Source organism: Triturus cristatus, chromosome 12 (genome assembly GCF_964204655.1).
Source record: "Triturus cristatus chromosome 12, aTriCri1.1, whole genome shotgun sequence".
NCBI classification, from domain to species: Eukaryota; Metazoa; Chordata; class Amphibia; order Caudata; family Salamandridae; genus Triturus; species Triturus cristatus.
In genome coordinates this window covers 853390668-853414607 of record NC_140595.1, presented here as the reverse complement: position 1 = coordinate 853414607, position 23940 = coordinate 853390668, and the positions used below count along the sequence as shown (strand labels likewise).

Sequence of the window (23940 nt, the reverse complement as noted above, 5' to 3'; positions counted from 1 at the left end):
CCACATATCATTATGTCATCTTCAATGTCCTTAACAAAAGTCTGACCTTGGAATAAACATCTGAAAATCTATCCTGCTAGGATGAGCCAAAATGAGTCTGTTAAATTGTTAAATGCCCACTGATGTAATAAGTGCTTTACCACCCGGAGAAGCCTTTTCCCATGGACCACTGATTGCATGTTTGATGCCCTTCAGGAGGAGAAGGACCTCATTAATGTAAGACTGTGGGACCTTCTCGTCGGTATGTTTTTGTGGGCACTGTGGAGGTCGACACAAAACTTACATCACAGATGGGGTGGTGTGGGTCTGCTTCAGTGTGAAATGATGATGCGCGGGTTTCTTTCACAGTGACAGCAACACTCAAGGGGGGAGAATCTGCAGCCTAATCAATGAAGAAAATATATTTATAAAGAGGATAAACAGGGAAAGAGAACCTTGGAGGCATCAGAATAGAAGGCCATGCAGGTAAGACAACCAGTGTTGACATGCTGGGATCAGTGAGAGAGGAAAGTATCTAAGAGGCAAGTTTGACCCATTTGTCAACAGGTCAAGGAGAGTGTGGTGCATGTGAAGTACTAGAAACAAGTCAAAGGGATGAAAACATCTGTCTGACCCTCTTTGGGCTCATGCAGTAGGCGCTCTGTCCATCTGACCCTCTTTGGGCTCATGCAGGAGATGCTCTCTCCATCTGACCCTCTTTGGGCTCATGCGATAAGCTCTCTGTCCATCTGTCCCTCATTGGGATCGTGCAGTGGGTGCTCTGTCCATTCATGCAGTGGGTGTTTTGTCCGTCTGTCCCTCTTTGGGCTCATGCAGTAGGTGCTCTGTCCATCTGTCCCTCTTTGGGCTCATGCAGTAGGTGCTCTGTCCATCTGACCCTCTTTGGGCTCATGCAGTAGGTGCTCTCTCCATCTGACCCTCTTTGGGCTCATGCGATAAGCTCTCTGTCCATCTGTCCCTCATTGGGATCGTGCAGTGGGTGCTCTGTCCATTCATGCAGTGGGTGTTTAGTCTGTCTGACCCTCTTTGGGCTCATGCAGTAGGTGCTCTGTCCATCTGACCCTCTTTGGGCTCATGCGATAAGCTCTCTGTCCATCTGTCCCTCATTGGGATCGTGCAGTGGGTGCTCTGTCCATTCATGCAGTGGGTGTTTTGTCTGTCTGACCCTCTTTGGGCTCATGCAGTAGGAGCTCTGTCCATCTGTCCCTCTTTGGGCTCATGCAGTAGGTGCTCTGTCCATCTGACCCTCTTTGGGCTCATGCAGTAGGTGCTCTCTCCATCTGACCCTCTTTGGGCTCATGCGATAAGCTCTCTGTCCACCTGTCCCTCATTGGGATCATGCAGTGGGTGCTCTGTCCATTCATGCAGTGGGTGTTTAGTCTGTCTGACCCTCTTTGGGCTCATGAAGTGGATGATCTGGCCACCTAACCCTATTTTGAATCATAAGATATATAAATGATGGGCGGAATGTGGAATAAATCAAACATTCTCCCCCAGTCAAGGGATCAGGGTTAAATCCTTTGTTCTTTTGCTCACTGGCCACCCCAGGTTAGACCCAGCCATAAGCAAATCAGTCTTCACCCTGCTCCTCATGGGAATAGTCTGGTCCGAACTGCAAAGCCAGGTCCTCTCTGGACAAGCATACTGGACCGGCTTTGGGATATCACCCTCATCAGGCTAGATTGAATCCAGTGGCACAGTGAGCCGAGGAGTCTGGGCAAAACTGGCTTACTTAGGGCGAGAAAGCAAAAGACACACTAATGATGGATATAATGCTGATCAAACATTCACCCCCCGTCAAGAGACCTGGGCTAAACCCATCCTACTTTTACTCACATGCCTCCCCAGTGGAGACCCAGCAATACGCCAATCAGTCTCAGTCAGTCAGTCAAAGATCTTTATTTGGTTGAATCTCAACCATAAAAAAACACATCTTAAAAACAATTAATACAAAGAGAAAAAAAAAATGTTCAAATAAGTAAAATATGCAGATCTTATGCTAATTCCATGACAATAGCAGATTTATTTCCGGGGTACCAATATCACGAGTGAGTGTGTCCACAAAGGAGCCTCATTGGAAGCTGAAGAAGAAGAAAACATTTCCCAACAATATCCCGCAACCGCACAGCAGAGGAAATACATCTATAAATCATCAAGCAGGTAAATTCATCTTTTAAAAGCTGGAGATGATATAATGCAGCCCGACATTTCCTGATATTTAAAAAATGTTAAAGTGGTATTAAAAAGACACGCCTGGGTTCAGTATAAAGTTTACAAAAAAACATAAGGTGTAGAGTACTGTGAGTCGACTCCGAGTCACGAGCACACGGGTGCAACTTATCATCACAGTAAACTTTACGTGGATATGAAACAAGAAAGTGTGAAATACCGAACCTGAATCTTATTAAATAAAACAGTTTAGCATGGCTAAAATAGAGGAAAAGATAAGGTTCAATGCCTGGCATGCAAACTAGCATTGAGTGTTCGACTACCCTTTTCTTTCCTGTCGCTAGGGATCTTATAGTAACATAAAAGTATGATAAAAAATCCTTTATCAGCTTTGCTTTTGAAACCTTGACAATGCTTTCTGGTTTACGAATAAAATCCCCCAGGCCCACAGTCTCACATTGATTTTTTATATAATTGAGCAAGGGTATTTTAGTTGTGCAGTCTAGTTGTAAACAATCTAAGATAATCGCACGATTTAAGTCTCTTTCTTCCTTAGCCCAAATTGAATGCCTCAGGAGCATCGGTGCTAATTGCATTCGAAAGATCAGAGGGATCAGACCCAGTTCACAAATGAAATGGTGGCAGAGGTACTTTTGGGAACTGTCAGCAAGCGCCTCAAAAACATGTTCTCTGCCCTTTGAAGACCCTCTGCCGTGCAGGATCCCCAAACTCCAGCTCCATACAAAGAGAGTTATATATGATAATTATCGCATTAGAAGTCTGCCTCTCTGCACCCAGTCAGAGGCCGACGTCAGGTCCATAACCCCTAAATAGAGTGAACCTGGCTTTGCCAAGGTGTATTTGCTATGGCGAGGTGCAGATTGAGGCATTGTTCTATTGTGCCCAGACCCCTCCTGAACCCGTATTCAATATCTGAGAACTTCCCGCTAGCGGATACCCAGTCCTCCAGCCGCTCTAATATTACCCTTTACATTAATTTGCAGGTGCAATCGATTAGGGAGGTAGGTAGATAACAGTTAGGGTTAGACCTATCCCCTTTTTAAAAATGGGAACTATTATCACAGTTCGCCATGAGTCAGGGGCGCCCGGGGTCGCATAGCCACTTAAAATGTTAGTTAACAATGGGAGCCACAGTGGGAGATAATCTAAAAAAAGTTCCGCTGGGATACCGTCCGGACCAGAGGCCTTGTTCCTCACAGTCCGATTTAAGGCCCTTTCCACCTCATCTAGTGTCGGACATGCTAGTGCCCCATATTTAGGAATTGCACAGGGATGCTGGTCAATATCATTTTTGTGTAGGCCAGTAAAGTGTTCTACCCAGATTTCAGTCATGATTATAGAGTCAATTTTGCTTTTGATTGAACTGTTAAAATAATCCTGATTTACAGTTTGCCAGAACAGCCTTGGGTCTGTACTCCGGCACGCTGTATGAAGTTGCCCTCAGGCATCTTGCCTTATTTCTGTTTTGCGTCTCTCTAGCGCCTGTTTATATTCGATGCGTGACTGTCTTACCTCTGGTTTTACCTTCAGAGACTTAACTAACTTATTGCAGTCACTATTAAACCACTTTTTTTCCTTCTGACATAACTTATTGGATTTATAAGTTAGAGCGGCATTAATAGTCTCTATTATTGCCCCAAATGATGTTAACATAGATAGAGGATTTGAGGAGTCATTCAGACAGTCTAATACTTGCCTCAAATTAGAAGATATAACCTGTTGCAAAACAAGATCAGGTTTTATAATAGACCACGCTCGCAGTGGCCCCTGGGACTTGATTTACCAGGAGCAACTTGATCACCAATGAGTGTTTGTGATTCCAGAGATAGTGGGATATGATCACTAAGACAAATTTTATGAATTATAAAACTCACAGAATACGGTTTAAAATAATGAGACAGCGCAATGAAATCCGTTAAAGTCCCTGTCCCTCTACCAACAAATGAAACTGGATCCGAATCTTCCTGTGTGTCCAGGTCCAATGTGAGAAAGAGTGAGAATGTTGACAGTAATGAACTAAAAAGATTACCAGAGGGATTATGGGAAACATGACAGCCACCATCTCTATCTCCATCCATCAGATGGCATGCAGATGTTTTTAAGAGGGGGCAAAGTTTGCAATTAAAGTCACCTCCCCATAACACTACAAATTACATATTTATCTCCTGAATGTGTCTACTTAATAGGGATTCTAATTCCAGAGCAATGTCGATATTATTACTATTAAAATTATTATGATAAAAATTGATGAGAATCAGCGTTACCTTTTTCCTAATCAGACTGTCAATAATCTGAAAGTGCGGTGAACAAAGCTGGACTTTGCCAATTTTACCAAACAATGTTGTTGAAATCAGTGTCAAGAGTCCGCCCGTAGCATGACCACCTAAAGCAACAGTGGCTGGGGTAAGAATAGAAACAGAGCCATTTACATGGACGGGCTCTCTCATCCAAGTTTCTTGCAAACATATAATATTGTATTTTTCAATAAAGGCAATCCATTGTGCAGATTTTACCTTGTTGGCCAAACCAGGGACGTTCCAAAAGAGACTGCCATGTGTAGAGAAACCGTCCGGACTACCATTCACACCCTCTGTACAAGAGGTGACTAGCTCAGAGCCACCTTGAGGACTCACAGATGTCTCAGCTGTTACCAAGGTTTGAACCACCTCCCCCTGCGTAGGAGCTCTAGACAGAGATAATACTGTCTCCACAAGGTCAGATGAATCAAAACTAGCTGTCACGGGCACTATAGATAATGCTTGCTTATCGATGCCACTCTGGGAGCTCCTAAACTGGCTTATTTTTACATTTTGTTTATTTTGTCCAAAATAAGGAGGGGAAACCAAATGAAGTCAATCTACATGGTCTAGTGTTGAAAAAGGATTGAAAGTTGGTATTGAAAAATCACACAATGGTACAGCTGGTCGCGGTACAAAGCCATGACCCATACAGGATTGTGGCTTGTAAGAGTACCCTAATGGTACTGCCTCAATGGACCACTAGTGGTGTTACACCAAGAGAGCCTATCCATAAGGCGATGGACTATGAACCTATACTTAAAACTTACAACAAAACAATCACCAGATTCTGCTTGTGGCTGTGAACCTATCCGTGTGACCCGTTCAACATTATTTACATTATGGAATAAACCATCGCTTTTAATCCGTTTCGCAGCTTTGGTCGTCCAATGGACAGTTTTGTTCTTCAGCTGATACCAATCCTCCTCCTTATTAATTGACAACGGGGGAACATTGTTAAGAACAATTCCTTATGGCGTGACTTCGGATGGGAGGTGTGATGTTCTTGCGTGGTTTTTCCACTCTCCGGCTTTACAATTAGGTCGTTGACTGTCTAGATTATGGGGCACTTCTCGCTCTCTCATGCCAGGTATTAAAGTAGGCCGGCCGCTGCCCATCGCAGTTGCTTTATCTGGAGGAGCCTGAGCTGATCCTGTTAAATTGTCAATGTTAATATTAGCGCAGTCTTTCATGCTCGGGCAATGAGTGGTAGGGATAAGATGTGATGCATATGTTGCAACAGGATCGGGTTGTAAATTTGGACCAGTACTTGTACCTGTACCTGAAATTGCCTTAGAAGCACTTAAGATTTTGATTATTGCATCAATACTATTCAGAAGCCTTAAAAGAGGTTCAAACAATGGTTTCAAAGACACTTCAATCAAACTAGCAAGTTGTGCAAGTGGTAATGAAGCACCAGGAAGTTCATTTCCTTTCGAGCCCCCCCAGCATCTATGTCCGGGGCACTTGCAGCCCTCCTAGTGGGGGATATCAGAGTTTTCTTTCGTGTTACCAAGGGCAAAGCAACTTTCTTTGTCTTTCCACAGGCTTTGGATTTCTTTGGCGGAGGTGGGCGAAGAGTATCTAAAAGTCCACCTTGTTGGCTATCACTTGTTCCCTCTGAATCAGTCAATATCGAAACGCCTGTGTCTTGATCGAGAACCCGCAAACGGTCACCTGCACCTGTGCATTCTGTCCCTTGTTCATTCTCTATTACCTCTGAATTACTATTTTGCAAGGCCCGTTTAGTAGCCCCCAGTCTCTCCTCCACTGACTCGATCCCACTAGTGATGGACCCCATTGCTGTAGTCACAAAGCTGGTGATAGATGAGGTTTACGGGCGCTCCTTACCAGAGGGCATGGTAGTCTAGCGCTTCACCATCTCCTTACCTTTAGTCCGAACTGGGCTGATGCCGTAACTGCTACTTTGTTGACCAGCCAACAAACATCGCCCCGCCCAGCCTCGTCCAGACGCGGCCGGGCGCAGATGGGCCTGCCCTTGGCCCCGGCTTTGCCCGGGCGCGGACCAGGCACACCTGCTCACGTCCCGTGCCGCGGGAGCCTGCTGCCACGAGAGCCCCCTGCTGCTTTTATGAGCCGCCACCTGGCGCAGTCTGGCAGCGTGAGTGCCTCCTGGCATGGGTGTTGCCGGGTGTTGTAGTCCAGGTATCGCCCCGGTAGACCTGGTACCTGTAGGGCTGTGCAAAATGCTACCAAAAGGTGTCATTGTGCGCTAAAGTGCCTATGTTTCAATCAATGGGCTCCCGCATTGCGGCACCCCGCTGCCGCTTTTATGCGCCACCGCCGGGCACTGTCTGCCTGTGCTTCAATCAATGTGCAAATCAGTCTTTGATATGTTCTGAATCCCAGGTTGCTCACCTTATCCTTGGTAGTGTTAAGAGCATTGCATCTGAGGATCTAAGCTTCCTTTTTGGAGTATACCAGACACATTTTGAACGAAGGTAGTTCGGTCTCTTATTGCGGTGCTTTAAAATGAATGCAGAGAGTCTTCAAATCCAAGCGTCTGGCCATTGGGAGCCAATGCAGTTTGATCAAGGCCTGGGACTGATGTTTAGGAAGCCCTGTTAGGAGTCGAGCTGAAGCATTTTGCAACATCTGGAGCTTTTGCAGGGATTTTTTCCGAATTACAATAAAAAGGGTGTTCCCATAGTCCATTTTGGGTAGAACTAAAGTGGACACTACTGTTTTTTGAAGATCATAGGGGATGCAGGGGCAGATTTTTCAGATTATTTTCGGAGTAAAAAACACAGAGGATGTGAGTGCATAAACTTGATGTTTAAAATTAAGTTTGCCATCAAAGAAGATTCGTATGTTCCTTCCTTTCTGTACTGGTGTTGGTAATGGTCCCATGTCCTGAGGCCAACAAATTGGGTTCCAGAAGGATTTATCTTTTACAAACAGAAGGACCTCTGTTTTCCCTGCATTAAGCTTTAAGCAATTTGCTCTCATCCATTGTTCCATTTGGGTCATACAGGAACTAAACCTTTGTACAACTTCCTCAAGGTCTTTAAACATTGGCACCACAATTTGGGTGTCCTCTGCGGTGGACACCACAGAGAAATCCATTGTCTTTATAAGTTTAGCCAAAGGGGCAAAATAAAGATTGAAAAGAGTGGGGCTCAACGAAGAGCCCTGAGGTACTCCACAAGGTAAGCGAAATTGCTTGGATGTAAATTCACCCATTGCTACATGATTTGTTCTATCGGTTAAAAAAGCCTTTAATAACTTCAATGCCTCACCTCGTATTCCTAGTTCCACTAATCGGTCATTTAAGATGGTACGGTTGAGAGATCAAGCAGTCTTAGTACGCCCTGGCCTCATTGTCCATGACATATCCTAATTCCTCCGATGCGGTAAGCAGAGCTGTGTCTGTGCTGTGTGCCTTCCTAAATCCATATTGAGAATGATCCAATACATTATTGCTGTCAGTGCAGGACATGAGTTCAATGTTCAGAGCCTATTCCAGCAATCTAGCCGGAAAGGGGAGTCTGGATATAAGCCTCTAGCTGCTGGGCTCCTGCGGCTCAAGATCAATTTTTTTTTTAGCAAAGGTAGGATTGATGCCAACTTCCATTCAGAGGGAATATATCCCTTGCTAATAACTTTTTTAGGATTTTTATGAATAAAGCTCAGAAAATACTGGGAGCTAAATGAACAATTTTTGGAGGGCACGGATCTAATGAGCATCCTGATCTGATTGACTCTTTCAGGTTTAAAACTTGATCTTCTTTTAAGAACCAGTCCAGAATAGTTTTTGATGGTAGTAATTTAGCCATCTGGGTTTATGTCCTCATTGATGATTTAATGTAAAAGAATCAAAGACTTCTTTTACTTTTTTCTGAAAGAAATTTGTGAGATTGTCACAAAAGGTGCGGTTGCAGTTATTGCCAATTTTTGCAACTATTTTTTTACTGTGCAAAAAAGTTCCTTTACTGAATTTTCCGAATGATGAATCTTATCTATGAAATATTTAGTTTTTGTCTCTTAGTATGAGGCTTTTATATTCTGCAATTGTTCTTTTATAGACTTCTCTGTCATGAGGGTCATATTTAGATCTCAAAACTCACTCCTGTTCTCTGCATAACTGTTTCTGAGTTCTGAGACGGTAACTAGACATAATATCGAAAAAAAATATCGAATGGACATAATATCGAGTCTAAAATATAGAATGGACACAATATCGAATGGACATAATATAGTCGTTAAAAATATCGAATTGCAGGTAAGTAATTTCGAATGTCATAATATAGGCATGAAAAAATATCGAATTGTTATTAATATCGATTTTTTAAAGTGTTTTGCATGTTAGTATATGTGTTAAAAGTGTATATTATTTTTTGTAATGTATGTTTAATTTTTTGTAAAGTAATGAATTTTATGTTTTTAAATTTTTGCGTAATTTAATTCCGTAGCGGGTTGTGGGTTTATAGGGGAATAGGGTGGGAAGTAATTTAATAATAATTAAGTAAATATATATTTTTATTTATTGGTATTGATAATTAATTTACTGGTAATTAATTATTAATTTGCATTTTTTATTATTTATGAATTTTTGGTATTGAAAATTAATTGGTTGTTGATTAATTATTAATTGGTAATTAATTAGTATTAATTGGTAATTGGTTGTTGATTAATTATTAATTGGTAATTAATTTGTATTAATTGGTAATGAATTTTTATTAATTGTTTAATTGATAATTATGTTAATTATTTTAATTTATTATTTGTAGTGGGTTGTGGGTTTATAGGGGAATATGGTGAGAAGTAATTTAATTTTAAATAATTAATTCTTGAAATTAATTTTGTGTATTGATTATTAATTTACTATTAATTAATTATTAATTGGTATTATTTGTATTTAATCATTTTTGGTATTGAAAATTAATTGTTTAATTAATTATTAATAGGTAATTAATTAAATAAACAATATTTATTGGTATTTATAATTATTTGATTATTAAATATTTTGTGATTGGTAATTAATTGTAATATTTGTTGTATTGGTATTAATAATTTAATTATTTTAATAAACATATTAAATTATTATTTTCCCTACTCATTCACTGATAGGAGTGGGAAGAGTAATTTTTACCCCTACTCTATCCAACGCTTTCCCTACTGTTGCACTCTTTGGAATGGGAATAGTAATTTTTACCCCTACGCTATCCAACGCTTTCCCTATTGTTGCACTCACTGGAATGGGAATAGTAAATTTTACCCTCCCGCTATCCAACGCTTTCCCTACTGTTGCACTCTTTGGAGTGGGAATAGTAATTTTTACCCATACGCTATCCAACGCATTCCCTATTGTTGCACTCACTGGACTGGGGATAGTAAATTTTACCCTCCCGCTATCCAACGTTTTCCCTACTGTTGCACTCTTTGGAGTGGGAATAGAAATTTTTACCCCTACGCTATCCAACGCTTTCCCTATTGTTGCTCTCTCTGGAGTGGGAATAGTAAATTTTACCCACCCGCTATCCAACGCTTTCCCTACTGTTGCACTCTTTGGAGTGGGAAAAGTAATTTTTACACATACGCTATCCAACGCTTTCCCTATTGTTGCGCTCACTGGAGTGGGAATAGTAATTTTTACCCCTACGCTATCCAACGCTATCTTTACTGTTGCATTCGTTGGAGTGAGAATAGTAATTTTTACCCATACGCTATCCAACGCTTTCCCTATTGTTGCAGTCACTGGAGTGGGAATAGTAATTTTTACCCTACCGCAATCCAACGCTTTCTCTAGTGTTGCACTCACTGGAGTGGGAATAGTAAATTTGAACCTCCCGCTATCCAACCCTTTCCCTTCTGTTGCACTCTCTGGAGTGGGAATAGTAATTTTTACCCCTACGCTATCCAACGCTTTCCCTACTGTTGCACTCTCTGGAGTGGGAATAGTAATTTTTACCCTACCGCTATCCAACTCTTTCCCTACTGTTGCAGTCACTGGAGTGGGAATAGTAAATTTGACCCTCCCCCTATCCAACACTTACCCTACTGTTGCACTCTCTGGAGTGGGAATAGTAATTTTTACCCCTACGCTATCCAATGCTTTCCCTACTGTTGCACTCTGTGGAGTGGGAATAGTAATTTTTACCCGTACGCTATCCAACGTTTTCCCTATTGTTGCACTCACTGGAGTGGGAATAGTACATTTTTACCTCCTGCTATCCAACGCTTTCCCCACTGTTGCACTCTTTGGAGTGGTAATAGTAAATGTTACCCTCCCGCTATCCAACGTTTTCCCTATTGTTGCACTCACTGGAGTGGGAATAGTTAATTTTACCCTCCCGCTATCCAACGTTTTCCCTGCTGTTGCACTCTTTGGAGTGGGAATAATAAATTTTACCCCCACGCTATCCAACGTTTTCCCTACTGTTGCACTCTTTGGAGTGGGTATAGTAATTTTTACCCCTACGATTTCTGACGCTTTCCCTATTGTTACACTCACTGGAGTGGGAATAGTAAATGTTACCCTCCTGCTATCCAACGCTTTCCCTACTGTTGCACTCTTTGGAATGGGAATGGTTGTTTTTACCCATACGCTATCCAACGCTTTCCCTATTGTTGCACTCACTGGAGTGGGAATAGTAAGTTTTACCCTCCCGCTATCCAACGCTTTCCCTACTGTTGCACTCTTTGGAGTGGGAACTGTAATTTTTACCCATACGTTTTTACCCATACGCTATCCAACGCTTTCCCTATTGTTGCACTCACTCGAGTGGGAATAGTAAATTTTACCCTCCCGCTATCCAACGCTTTCCCTACTGTTGCACTCTTTGGAGTGGGAATAGTAATTTTGACCCCTACGCTATCCAACGTTTTCCCTACTGTTGCACTCTTTGGAGTGGGTATAGTAATTTTTAACCCTACGCTATCTGACGCTTTCCCTACTGTTGCACTCTTTGAAGTGGGAATAGTTATTTTTACCCCTACGCTATCTGACGCTTTCCCTACTGTTGCACTCACTGGAGTGGTAATGGTACATTTTACCCAGCCGCTATCCTACGGTAAAAATATTGATTATTTTGTATTAATATTACGTTTATATATATCTATTAAAAAATAAAAATGTAAGTTTATTTTTTTGAAGTTACATTAATTATTTATTATTTTTAAGGGTATTTAAGTATTTTTAAATATGTTTTAGTTAATTATATTTATTATTTTATTTTTTTTACATTACTTTTAATACATTTAAAAAAATGCAATATTTTGACTGACTATATTTTTTACAACGATATTTTTGACTCGATATTTTTTTACTTACCTGTTTGTAGATAGGAATTCGATATTTTTGCATTCGATATTTTGGCATCGATATTTTTGTAGGTCTATATTTTGGTAGTCGATATTATGTCAGTGATCCTTCTCAGACACTTAGAGACCCAAGGTACTGGGTAACGATGGCCAACCCACCTCCTTTCTATAGGTGTCTATCTACCTGCATAATTTTATATCCTGAAGGTATCTGTAAGAAGTATTGTATGTCTATCTTGTAGGTATAAATAAAAGCGTGAATTCCATTTTATGTGTAACTAATGATTTGGTGTTTAATAATGAGCATTTTAAAACATTATCTTTCAGTGTGAATTCACGATCTATCTTGCAATTCCTTCTAATATTATTGAAGGCTGGTATTTCGATAAAGGACAACATACAATTGGGGCACGCCATCCTGTTTAAGCCGAGATCTGGCTTTAATATGGTGCAGCATGGGTTCTTATCTTTTGGTCCCAATATGACCGTCTTTGGGATCAAGCAGTAGTCACTCCTCCTATCTGACCATATGTGTGCTGATGCAGTAGGGGCTCTGCCCAGTTGACCGTCCTTGGGCTCATGCAGTAAGGACTCCACATATCTAACCCTATTTGGGATCATGTGGTAGGGGCTCAGTCTATCTGACCCTCTTTGGGATTATGCAGTAGGCGCACCAGCCAGCTGACTCTCTTTGGGCTCATGCAGTAGGGGCTCTCTCACTGGAGGTATGGGTGATAACCAATCTGGCATTGGTGTGGAAGTCCATGGGTGACACTCAAAGAGGTGTCCAGCTTTAAACCAGTTCTGAGTTGTTTCGTCGGAGCCTCTCTCCAACTCAGATGAGGCTCTTGGAGGGTGGGATGTGCAGTTAGATTTCAGGATCTAGCAGAGGCTTTGAAGCAGTGCAGAGATATTACCAGGTCTCAGACCCTCTGGAGCTGATCCCCTTGGCACAGTTTTGAAAAAGACTATTGTATCCGCTGCTAGGATATCAAGCAGGTTGATGAACATTTGTTGAAATTTGGTCACATATTTGCAGGGATCTGGATTGTGGTGTGCATTTCATGGTAATCTTTGTGTTGTGCATTGCGGATAACGTTAAGATAAGGTGTGGCAGGGGAACCTATGCCACACTTCACAATCAGATATATTTATAGTGTAAGTATACAATTCTGAAGCTAATTCCATTGGTCCCTTGCTAAATTGTATTGGAGGCTGAGATGTGCCCCTCTGACACTGTGGCCTGCCTGTGCTGCCAGAAATTGACAAACAGCCCCACGGCAAGTTCTCATGGCATTTTGTCATACAAATATTGATTACAGACATGCAACTAGAGGATGTCGGGAACACAGCCACGGAATACGCCGCATTCAAGCAGATTACTAACAGAGCAGCCACTTCTTTGTCAGGGACATCAGACAAGGCTGAACTTGCCCACAAACTCCATGCATGGGCAGCTCTGTCATCTTACGTGTCCTGGGGCCCACAGCAATATCTGACCTCTCACTTCTCTGTGGCCAGGAAACATGCTTTTCTGCTTATTTCCCTCTTCATTTTCCCATCAAAGGACCTGGTCTCCAACTAGAAGTAGTCTTGGCCCAACAACCATTGTCGCTTATGTTGGTACATCCCACATCCACAAAGGTTTGATCCATCTGCTCTGTGTGTGCCTGGCCCTCCTAACCCATAGGTGAAAACTTCTACAGCCAGCTTTAAGAGCTCTCTCAATACAGGTCATGCCACCCTGCAGTGATGGCTCTTCTAAATGGGAACTCAGTCCTATTGTCCTGCAACGCAGTGAGGTTCCTCACCTATGTTGCCAAGCAACCGGAAGAGCATTGACAGTGATAAGAGGGGTGAGGGGGGCTCCAGGGCTTCCATTGGGAATGGCGCTGTCCCAAGGAGCTCAGTTGTGGAATTACACACGTATTAGCACCGGAAGCTTTTTACCTGGGCTGCCTTATCTAACACTAATTTGTGTGGAGTGGGTACTCTTTCTACCAGTTGTTTTTTTACATTGGAATGGGTGCACTCCTGTCTTATGTACCCACAAGGTGGAAAGTCCACACTCATAGTAAAAGCACCAGCACTTTATGCCTAATTATTGTTTATGTCTTGACTGACTATCAAAGTCTAACTGGAAGCACTCGAGTCGATGAGCATACAAAAAATTTGAGAAGATCTAGACTCCAGATGGCGCTGACTTGTTTATGCACCAGCACTTTGCATTTTGGATCAGAGTACTGTTGTCTCTATTTTATGTCATATTTGTCCCTATAAAACGTCGCACTGATTTCTCAGTGAACACACCACAATCACAGTCAGAGTTTGCTTCTTAGCCATTAATCAATATGATTTTACCTTTTTTTCCTTGTTCCAATAACTACAATTAAGTATATTGCAATGATTTTAATTAATCAAGGAATAAAGAATACTTACTTATTTAAATTATAAAATGATGTATTTAAATATAAAATGTATTAAATAATTCCATAGGTCCTCCAGTGCAGATATTGGATGACAGAGGTATTAATGTTTTTTTGGCAGCCTGTGTGTCATCAGAAGTTCTCACTTGCTGTTTTTAGTTCTTTCTTTGTGATACAATTGTTACTGTAGTCATTGAGTGTGTGTGTGTGTGGTGTGTCCTTGTATGATGACGTGCAAGCCCAGGAACAATCAGCTACTGTAGTTAAAGAGGGGTGATGGCACTTTGGACTCCAGTATTCTTATTATCTCTATCAATCACAGATAATTTATGTAATTCTGTTCTTTTTTGTACTAAACAGCAAGCGTGGCACAATCATACTGTTTGAGGAACACATCAGATACTCCAATATTCCTGCTTCTGGGACTGCAGGCTCTACCAGGGATGAATCCTTTCCTGTTCCTAATGTTTCTCACAGTTTATTTGTTAACTGTGTCTGGAAATATCTTGATGGTTGCAGCAGTGTACCTGGAAGCCAGTCTTCATTCTCCCATGTACTTCTTCCTTGGGAACCTGGCCCTCCTGGACGTCTGTTCCACATCCAGTGTGGTGCCCACCTTACTGGGCGGGTTCCTGACACACCTCTATCTCATCTCTCTTCAGCTGTGTTTGATCCAGTATTTCTTCTTTGGTTGGCTGGCGACCACAGAGTGCTTCCTTCTCACAGTGATGGCTTATGACAGATTTGTGGCCATATGCTTTCCTTTACATTACCCAAGACTCATGGACCAGAGAGGCTGTCTTCAGCTGGCTGTGAGTGCCTGGGTGGCCGGCTTCTCCCTTGCGCTCTTTGATGTCTCAGTAATAAGCACAGTCCAGTTCTTTGGCCAGGGGCTGATTGACCATTTCTTCTGTGATTATGAACCTCTTATGAAAGCTGCTTGCTCTGACACCACCCAGTTTAAAACGCTAACATTTTATGTGTCATCTTTTATTGCACCTCCACCTTTTGTATTCATCATAATATCCTACTTATGTATCATGGCAGCGGTTTTTAAAATTCCGTGTGCCAGGGGGAGAAAAAAAACATTTTCTACTTGCAGTGCCCACCTTGTGGTGGTCAGCACATACTTTGGACTCCTGATTATAATGTACATGGTACCATCAGCAGGACACACACTGAACGTAAACAAAGCCTTGTCGCTGTTGTACACCATGGCCACCCCAATGGTTAACCCCATTGTGTACGCTTTGAAGAACAAGGCCATCATGGATGCTTTGAGGAAATACAAGTTGAAAAAGACAACGTTTATACACGTCTAGAAAGCTAAATGTGGTCATTTTCTATTGTGGGCAGGTGGTGATCTCAGTGGTGGTAAGAACTGTGTGAGAGCAAGCTTACAGCCAGGCAGCGGCGTGCACTTATATGACCTTGAAGAACAGATGGGTTGATGAGGAAAGACATACTGATGTGTAATTGATGTCTGAGGTAGCAAACAGACATAAAATGGTAAATGATATTTTTTCCTATACTGAGTGGTGGTTCAAAACTGTAATGGACTTCATTCCTTTATTTATCACTTTCCATTGGTGAATTTTAGCTTGTTTTCATGCTCTGTTGTATGATTTCAGATTTTGATAAACCAGAAATATTAATAAATCAAAGAAAGAAAAAACACTGCAAGGTGGTGAGCCAATGGGAAGTCTGTCTACAACAACTATCAGTTTTATCTCTATTCACTGCTGATTGGGAGGAACCGCCCTGGATCCTCATGCCTTGGAGTCTGGAAATTGCATGCAGGGGTAGAAGGTGCAGGAGGGCCATATGTGTCATCTCATTTGCTTATACTGGTGGTCAAAGGTTTGGGAGAAAAGGTCCGTCCAATAAGGAAAGGTCAAATAATTGCAAGAGCAAGGTCATTCAGATCCTCCAAACATACAGATTGCTGGGGGTATAAACAGCAGACCACTATCGTCCAGATTTAGTAACCTGTCAAACAAGGCAAGACAGCACCCAAAGTTGCTGCGCTGCATCGCGTAAGAGGGAGACAAAAGAACAGCACAATATCTACAGCAATGTGGTACTTTTCTGCTCTCCCCCTAGTGGGGGTGGAGAATTATGCTGCCTAGCACCACACACACACCTTCACACCATAGTGTATAGGTATATCTGTGAGCCTAGCATTGGTTTTGTACTGGAAGGTTGCCCTTCCAGTACAAGATATTATGTTGAGACTAACTTTAAAACTTTTCCCACTTCGGATGTGTGTGGTACAGTTCAGCGCACATGCAAATTGGGCAAGGTTATGTTATGCTATGTGGATTTTTAGAGTATGGTTAATCCCCATTCTTGATGCGAGGGAGGTGTGCTCTTGCCTTGGATGCAGATCAAATATATCTGGTGAGTTGAGGCAGTGTTTGCAGAAAACTGGACTGGTGCTGTGGAGAGCTTTGTAGTTGTGGGTGAGCAGCCTGAGCTTAAATCTTTCCTGGACAGTGGAGATTGTTGAGATGTGGAGTGATGTGGATATTTTGTGGGATGTTAAGGATGAGCCTGGAAGTGGCATTGTGAGTGGTATGGGATTCCAATGTAGAGGGTTTTTCTGTTATCAAGCTTTCTTGTGAAAAGAACCTGGATGACCGTTTGTCTGGTGTTCAGTGGGACCCACTTGGAAATCTTGATACCATTTGCAGGATTTGGAAGCATGATGAGGAGATGGCATTGATCTATCTACTCATGGAAAGGTTGGTGTCCAGAATGATATTGATGTTCTTGGCATGGTCCGCTGGGGTAGATGGAGGGCCAAGTTCGGAGATCCAGGAAAAGTGGCTATGACTGAAGATGAGGACTTGGTTTGCCTGTGTTGAGCTGGAGGCAGTTGTTATTCATCCAAGTAGTGATGTTGCTCATGCTGTTGTCGAAGGTTGCTTTGTCAGTGCTGGTTGACTTAGTAGGAGAGAAGATGAGATGTGTATCAGTAGCATAGGATACTATATTGATGCTGTGGGCTCTTATGATGTAGGTAAGGGGCATAATGTAGATATTGGAAAAACATTTGCTTAGCGATAATCCTTGAGAGGCTCAGCAGATTAGTTTCTTGGGTTCTAAGGTAGGGGAAAGTCTAAGTCATTGACCTCTGTCCTCAATGAAATAGGATATACCCTTGAGGACAGGCCTGCAGATGACCAAGTCCTCCAGGATCATAGCGTCGGGTATCGCGGTGTCCTGTCTCCTCTGTGGACGGCTGGATACGTGCACAGTGTTTGTTGGGGAACCCTCCATCTTCGATGCTGGTCCATCGTCCTAGGGTCTCCCGCAGGTTTCCTCTGTCCTCCTTCCCCGAATCTATCAGCTCCTGCTGTGTTTCCTCCTTTGTGTCGTTCCTCCTCCTGCTCTTCGTGGTCAGCCGCGTTCTCCGTTCCTCTCTGCAAGCCATCTTTTCCCCTCGTGTCCTCTCTCCATGATGTCATCTCTCCTGCGCCGGGCATTTCTGGACCGCTCACCTCCCTGTTGCTTGGTATCTACTTGGGCGCCATCTTGCACTCCTCGGCTGCTCCGGTCTCACCACAGTCCATACCACAGGGGCATATTTACAAGGTGGTGTTAAGCCACGTTAAGTGGCTTAGCGCCACCTGTAAATATGTGAAATGCTGCTATGCCACCAGAGAGTCAAACAAGTGACCCTCCAGTGGCATTAGGGGCTTGTAAATATGCCCTTTTTATGCTAGGTGCACGTTGCAATGTGGCTACAACCAGCTAGCACGGTGCATGGATGAGCCGGATGGGAGATATGAAGAGAGAGTGAGTTGCACCTGAAGGAGTGATATTTACTGTTTTCATGAGTGGGTAGAGGGGATAGCCTACCCAGGCTTCATGAGTGGATGACATTTTCAAACTTTGCCAGCTATGTTCGGGCACTGGCCAATGGGCATTCTGCTTCACTTCACTCAAATGTGCACTAGAAACAATAAGAAAAGCCGCCAAAAAACCTTAAACAATCCTGGCGGCCATGAATAAAATGATTGCCCACAATAGAGAATGAGGGAAGGAACAGGTCAGACATGCAAAGACCAGACAACACTCAGAGAAGACCTATCTTGACAAAGTCCTTGAAGCTATTACACATCTTATGAGGCTTTCAAGTCTAAGATCAACACCATTGTAATAGGCTTAGGTCCCCTGTGTGATGACCAGAGAAAGTCAGCATAAACATTGCAAATTAATGGAACAAGGCTGGATGGAGTGCTCCCTAGATTTGACCCCTGGACAAGAAGGTGAACCACTTAACAGGCAAATTGACCACTTTAAAAAGACACAAAGGATAACAGCAGAGAAACAATATCTGCATCATTGGATTGCCAGAGGGAGAGGAGGGAATGGACATGGTTAAGTTCTTAGAGTCCTGGCTGATCATGCTTGTGGGACCACAAGCACCGTCTAAATGTTTCACCCTTGACAGGACACACTGAGTGCTCACTAGGATGCCTCCACCGGGAACGCTGCCCCGACCTGTAGTTGCAGTACAGTAATCCTGATGTGCTTCTTCACAAAGCCAGGAAAGCTTGAAATGTTGCTATAAGGAAACAAAGGTAGCAATCTTTCGGGAATAGACACTGGCAGTGCATAAGATGAGAGCATCCTTCACGACGATCAAAAGGGGCCTCTTTATCCTGCAAGCCGGAAAGCTATGCTGGATGGCAAATCCTCCTTTTTCATAGAAACCATTGAGGCATGGGTATTGAATAGATGCGCATAAAACTAAAAGGGGCATAGAACATGGAGGACTAGATACTGCACTGAAATGAAGGCGCCCCCCACGGGGTCACCATGGGGGGGGCAGGAAACCAATGAAAGAGCTAAAGAGGGCGAGCAAGGCAACAGCCCTGGAGGCGTGACTTTGTTGGCCTAGCAGGACAAAAACTCAGAAGTGGAGGCCACAACCCCCAGAGGCATCAGGTGAAGCATCTGAACTTGGCAAGCTAATGTCAGAGGAAGGCATACCACTTGTCATGACTCATAGAGCGGTGCACGATTGGTAGAACTTGAGAATGATGTCAACTGATTTCTACTATGTCAAGGGGGAATCAGTTCAGGTTGGGCAGGATGGGAGGGAAAGTGCATATCTTTCACTGACATAACTTAACCCACCAACTCTTATTAGTATTGAATTGAGGAGCAGTGGAAGGCATAGAATCTTGAGAAGATGTGTTATTGGGTAGATGGCCATTTGCCCTCGGACCTGGAGATGGGGTGTTGGGGATTGTTGCAGTTACAACATGTTCCAACCACTGACAGTGGGTATGAATAATCACTTAAATCGTGAACTGATGCCACCATGTGTTTGCTTACACGGGCATGAGAATAGTGCCCCCATTGAATGGGAGGGGTGCTGTTTGAGAAACACAACACTTATCATGACACGTACACCCTAATAACATGAAGTGTCAAACGCATAGGGTCTACAGTCGAGTGCTGCAAAGTGCATGCAACCCTCTGAAGCAGAGGTGTGCATGTGGTGTTTTTACAGGAGACACACCTGCCGAAGATAGAGGGATCAGATTTATGTGACAGGATAGCCCTCCTTAATGAGTAGGGTGTTACTATGGAGTCTCCCAGAAGTGCCATTTGTGGCCACCTCTGCAGGGGTGGACAATGAGGAAAGATATGTGCTGGTCAATAGCAAATTTAACAGAAACAACTTTAGTGTGGGCAGGGTATAGGGCCCTAATGGTGACCACATGCATTTTTGACAGACTGTTGATGAAATGATCCACTAAGATAGACTCACCTAAGAAACTGGGGATGTGGACACAAACTGTGCGTTCGACACTTCATTGCAACGGTCCTACCCATCGCTGATGGCCACATCAGCAGCAAGAGTAGCCCAAGCATTCATGAAATGGATGCATGATTGACAAGTCATGGACTTGTGGCACAAAGATTATATGGAGCAAAGATAAAAGAAACTTCTTTGTGCTTCACACCATATAAGCTACATGTTTGCCTCAATAGATAAAAGGCATTTAGGGGTGCGTCCGTCAAGTTCACTCTGTATGAATACAACTGCACAAGCCAGGGCAGGTTGGAGAATATCACCCGCATACGAAATCTTTAGCGGGATAAGACGGGTGCCCCCTCCGTGATGCTGATTGCATTGGTGATAGAACCCTTTGGCGTGGTAGTCTGAAAGCAGCATGTGGCAAGTGTGATGCCCTAAGGGATGGGGCCAACACATTATCATCATACGTGGACGACATGTGGATGTATTTAAAAAATGGAGTCCCAGATCTGGGCCTTACGAAGTCTTACTTGAGGAATCTGGAATGGTCTCTGGGAAAAGACGTAGGAGTTCCCAATCCATGTTGATAATGTAGAAAAGCCAGAGGCATAGAAGGGAGAAAAAGAGCGGTCCCTCACTCTTTTCAGTATTTAGTGAGAGCCCGCCTACCATAGGGTCACTAACATACTAGAAGGCAACCCTGGGGCGGTGATAAGAGCCTTAAAATGCAACTCCTGGAAGACACTGACGATCTCGAGATGGGCCACATAGCGTTGTTATGTCGCCCAAATTATTATATTAATATTGTCAACTTGCCAATATGAATTGGCCCCAATGGGTTGAAGAATTATACATCACCCAATGGGATTTATCTGGGGGTGCAAAATGCCATACAGTGAGTCTGGGTGAAAATAGGAGTTAATAAAGTGAAATAAAGAGACTTGTGCTTGTCACGCCAGGTCCACCAGTCTTTGTAAATCTGGGGATGCACAAAAATCCATGGGTGGATGCGTGGGAACGACTTCCCCAGGAAAAATAACACACAGCTATGCGCTGCCTTATGAGACTTTGTATTTGCTGAACCATGCGAATCCACGGAAAGTGGTTTTGCGTGGCTTAGTAAATGCCAATAAGAATTTTGCGACGAAACCAGGATGCAAAACATAAGTAGATGTACCCCGGATCCATATCAGAATTCGAGCTCTTCCCTGCCTGACATGACCCCTCTGTGTGACTCCCCAACACTCATTGCCTTGAGGCACCAGAGACCTGATGCAGTCCCTGGCCAGAGGCAGAAGCTTCACTAATTCCTCTGTGCCCCAGGGAGGCTTGCCTCTGCAGGCCAATCAGCAGCAAAATGCTCCAAAGGCTTTTCCTGAGAATGTTCTCCTGTGTGGATCTTGTGATCATTAGGGTCCCACAAGGGGGCTCCCCATGGACCCCACAGCCAATATACAGCTCACACCAGAGCTGGTCCTGATGCTGGGAGGGGAGAGCCTGGCAGGTGGCTGCTGTAGTGCATAGAATCTAACATCTGACTCACCAAGCACTGCCTGGACTTCAGGTAAGACTTAGAGGTCACAGGTTCACCGGAGACAAGGGGCACCACTGAACATGTGCCCGAGAAGACTCCCCTCAGACACCCTGCATCCTGTCCTCTGCAAAGTACTGCTGGGGGGCGGGGAGGGTCTAAGCCCCCCTGCAGACCCTTCTATGCACAAGGGGTTTCCTCGGTGACTGACAGGTTATAAGCAATAACGACAGGGTCACTAGTGATAATGTGTGAGGGGGAGGGGACTGCCACAAGCATCCTCAGCCAGCAGCCCCCCATATCGCACAGCACCCCCAGTGTCACCAACAGACCCGTGGTCCAGTCTTCTGATACAACCTTCATCCATCCATTCAATGCTGTGTCACAAAGTGCTGCGTCCTTTCAAAGGGCTTGTAATGTGTCTCCTACCACGACACGTCAGTTTTATTTACATCACGAATATTAGTGAACATGCGAGATTCCCAAGCAGTTTAATGTTTCATACTCTGGTATTACAATTAAGGGCTGCATTTCAAACACACGGGACTCGAATCATCATGTCAAGGTCTACTGCCAGAATATATTTATTATTTCGCTGCTGGTGCGCGAGGACTTGTATCAAAATACACCTGATTATTTCACCTCAGCCTCAGTCATAGACCTGCGAATGAGTGACGAATGCAGCTCTCCGGAAGAGGGATAGGAATAGATTGTATCTTTTTACTGAAGGGTCTGAAAGGAAGAAACTTTACATTTGACAAGCACAGAGGGGCAGATTTATGTTCCCTGGTGCATCCCTGCAAATCAGCAGGGATGTGCCAGGAAAGATGCGTCACGTAAGTTTACCCTTGCGCCACCACAGATGCGCCGCATTTACAATGCAGCGCATCGTGGCGCAAGGATAAACAGATGCGTGACGCATCTGATGGCGGAAGGTTGGCGCATTGCTGGAGTTGCGTCGCAAGCGCGACGCAGCTCCAGCAAGGCTCGGGGGTGCCCATCGTTACAATGCTGCGTCAATCCTTACGCCTGCTTCAAGCAGGCGCAGGGTTTTGACGCAGCATGGCCGGAAAAGTGACTGAGTGAAACCTTGTAGATTTCACTCAGCCACTTTTCGGAGGCGTTCCTGCGCCGGAACGCCCCCCCTGTACAGGTACGCCCACATGTGGTGCAAGCTTTACAACGTGACGCATCTCCCTAGATGCGTCACGTTGTAAATGGGGCGCAACATGGCGCAGGGTTTACGCCGCCGCTGCGTCACAAGAGTGACGCAACGGCGGCGTAAAAGTGGCGCAAGTCCTTTATAAATCTGCCCCAGAGTGCGAAAATTAAGGGGCAGATTTATGAGGGACTTGCGCCCCTTTTACGCCGCCGTTGCGTCACTTTAGTGACGCAGCGGCGGCGTAAACCCTGCACCATGTTGCGCCCCATTTACATCGTGATGCATCTATGGAGATGCATCACAGTGTAAAGCCCTGCGCCACATGAAACCTGCGTCAGGTTTCATGTGGGCGTTGCTACTCAGGGGGGCGTTCCATCGCAGGAACGCCCCTGACAAGTGACTCAGTCAAATCTATAAGATTTCACTGAGTCACTTTCCCAACGCTGATGCGTCAAAACCCTACGCCTGCTTGAAGCAGGCGTAAGGCTTGACGCACCATGTTAGGGATAGGGTAGGTTGGAACAGTGCTGGAGTTGCGTCGCGCAAGTTTGCCTTTGCGCCACCGCAGATGCGCCGCATTTACAATGTGGCGCATTGTGGCGCAAGGACAAGCAGATACGTGACGCATCTGCCGGCGTAAGGTTGGCGCAACTTCAGCACTGCGCCAACCTTACGCCGGCAGATGCGTCACGTATCTCCTTGTCCTTGCGCCACAATGCGCCGTATTGTAAATGCGGCGCTTCTGCGGTGGCGTAAGGGCAAACTTGCGTGACGCATCTTCCCTGGCGCATCCCTGCTGATTTGCAGGGATGCGCCAGGGAACATAAATCTGCCCCTAAAAGTCATGAAGTGTATTTGTACTGCATACACGCACTTCAAGGAGGTGATGCGTCCGTGTGAAATGGGACTCTAAAGTGGTTTCCTTTTCATTAAAATATCTCACAGCTCCCCTTAGTTTGGACTCAGCTAACACATGAATATGCTGGTCGAACATTCTGAAAAATAAATCTGGAAAATTGTTTGTGTGGGCGGGGCAGAGGTGGGAGGAGTCAGGCAGTACTTATCCTCATGTAGTGGCATATTTTTCACCAGGACTGCAGGTTTTAGTGTGCCACGTATGGCCAGAGTCCATGTGAAAATCCGGATATATGCAATGCTTTTAGTGACGTTTTCAGCATCTGTTAAGCTCTTTATTAACATTATCACCATGATTGCGAGCACAGATGGTCTATCTTACGTTCATCCCTGTCCACTCAGAGGAGAGTCTAAGG

General features: G+C 44.0%; 1 protein-coding gene across 1 annotated transcript in view; it reads left to right on the top strand.

Annotated features, from left to right (window-relative positions):
* The window catches only part of LOC146783086 (olfactory receptor 11A1-like), a 38671-nt gene extending 23152 nt beyond the window's left edge, over positions 1–15519 (top strand). The window contains exon 2 of the mRNA XM_085637282.1: positions 14558–15519. Within this exon, the coding sequence (XP_085493408.1) occupies positions 14558–15519 (962 nt within the window). The remainder of the gene's footprint in view (positions 1–14557) is intronic.
* The last annotated feature ends 8421 nt before the right edge of the window (positions 15520–23940 follow it).